The 2,210-nt window shown below is 41.9% G+C and overlaps 1 protein-coding gene across 2 annotated transcripts in view; it reads left to right on the forward strand.

Annotated features, from left to right (window-relative positions):
* SLC30A9 (solute carrier family 30 member 9) overlaps positions 1-2,210 on the forward strand; it is a 91,416-nt gene that overhangs the window by 8,633 nt on the left and 80,573 nt on the right. For both annotated transcript variants that reach the window (XM_019526200.1, XM_019526199.1), the window contains exon 2: positions 1,155-1,331. In XM_019526200.1, coding sequence (XP_019381745.1) covers positions 1,155-1,331 — 177 coding nt within the window. The remainder of the gene's footprint in view (positions 1-1,154; positions 1,332-2,210) is intronic.

The following is a 2,210-nucleotide window of genomic DNA, read 5'->3' on the forward strand; positions in this document are numbered from 1 at the left end:
CACCTCTCCCCTTAAATGAGAAAAAGAGAAAAAACAACTGCACATTTAGACTTCTCTCTTAGGAAACTTCTAGAGACATACTCCACAGACCTAAAGTCTCAGTATTCTCTGCAGTATTTTCAGTCTAACTGGAACTGGTATTTTTCTGTTGTATTCTCAAAAATGGTGATCCAAGTCTGGTTGTATCTCTGACTACTTTGGTTAATTTTTTTTTTTTTCATATGCTACATGTTTGCACGTGTGTAATATTATGATTCTTTTAGATGAATGATGTTGCATATGTAACTTGCTTTAATTGTGGCTTAACTCTACAGTAGGTTGAGATATTACATTTGAATTAAGACCACTGAATATTTTGCATGTTCAGTTTAGTATATTGTGTTTGGACAAGCATAGTGAAGTGAGGTAAAATTGTTTTTCTAGAGGTCCACCTTTGTCCTTATTCTATAATACCTCTTCTGACTGCTGAGTATCTAGCTTGGTATGATGATGTTTGGGAGCAGAGTGGTAATAGAGGGATTAATTTAGAAATGTTAGAGTAGTCTCCTGTGGCAAACGGTCAAAGATAATTTAGATCTTTGAAACACTGCACATATAATTAAATGAGAAACTTAACAAAATATAACAGGATATTATGTGCTTAAAATGAATGCTTGAAGGGAGACAGGAGGTGCCTGGGAAATTGGTGGATGGATTAATTTTCATTAGTTTTTGCCTTAGTTGTGCAAAGCTTCTGAGATTTGGATACATGGGTATACTAGGCAAAAATATTTTCTAAAAGTTGTTTCCATAAATATCAACAACTCTTATGGACATATGTTGTCCTGTTGTACACACCACTGAAAAGAGAATCTTTTTTTCATAGGTGACACATTGGCAGGAATAGGGGAGGGCACATGCCTCCCCAGACTTCTGCACTGACAGTGGGGCACAGGGCTGCAGCATGGCTGAAGTCCTATACCATCATTTGGGACCTGGCAGCAGTGGGGTGACAATGATGGCATGATTTCTGCACCAACTGGGGCACAGGGCTGCAGCCCAGCCAGACTCTGTCTGCCAGCGGTGGGAGTGGTGGTGGTGTGGAGTTGTGCTCCCCCATTGTCAGCACTTATGTGTTGCTTATGCCTTTTTTTTTTTCTTCTTTCTTCTCTCAGGATGGCAAACTTCAGTGAACTGTGGAAGCATCTGTCATGTACTCCTGTGCAACCGTCTGTCAGTCCAGTCACTAAGCCAAGTGAGAGCATATGCTTCCAATGGTCAGAAAAAAAGCCCTGGATCACAGAATACGAATGAATCCACCTCAGAAACTGCTATGCCCAAAACTGGAACAGGTCTTTTATTTTTTTTCATTTTAGTGGTGTTCTTACCTCTGTTTTTTAATTTCTTTTTTTTGAAAAAGAATGTGAATATAAGAGCATTTATGCAATAAACAATTCTGTTAGTTTACGTTGTGCAATTGAGAACTGATCAGAACCATTTGTTATACTATAGCTACAGAATTTGGAAATGGTTGTATCTCCTTCCATCTTTATCCATACCTCCAGTGAGTGAACATGGGCAAAGACTTGGATGCATGTACTTATTTTTTCTTTATTAATTAAGTGTAAATAAGACAACTGTTGTTGGAGGAGTGTTTGAAGGATAGGAGATGGATGGGTGTTTGAAGAGTGGTGGTTGGATGGGTCTTTTTTGACCTGGAGCAATGTGGGCAGTGGGGTTCCGCAGGGCTCGGTCCTCAGGCCTGCACTGTTTGACATCTTCATCAGTGACTTGGACGAGGGGGTGAAAAGCACCTTGTGTCATCTGCAAATTTGAACTAAGGTGTGGGGAGAAGTGGGCACGCTGAAGGAGAGGGACAGGCTGCAACTAGATCTAGATAGGTTACAGGGGTGGGCAGGTGAGAACAGGATGGGATTCAATACTGATAAGTGCAAGGTACTGCACCTGGGGAGGATGAACCAGCAGCATACCTACAGGCTGGGGAACTCCCTTCTCATCAGCACAGAGGCAGAAAAGGATCTTGGTGTCATTATTGATTCCAAAATGAACATGGGCTGCCAATGTGGGGACGCAGTCAGGAAGGCTAACTGCACCTTGTCATGCATCCACAGATGCATCATGAGCAGATTCAAGAAGGTGATCCTCCCCCTCTGTGCGACACTGGTCAGGCCACAGTTGGAGTACTGAGTCCAGTTCTGGGTGCCGCACTT

The sequence above is a fragment of the Gavialis gangeticus genome, unplaced genomic scaffold, assembly GCF_001723915.1.
Source record: "Gavialis gangeticus isolate Ggan-Ray unplaced genomic scaffold, GavGan_comp1, whole genome shotgun sequence".
Lineage (NCBI taxonomy): Eukaryota > Metazoa > Chordata > Crocodylia > Gavialidae > Gavialis > Gavialis gangeticus.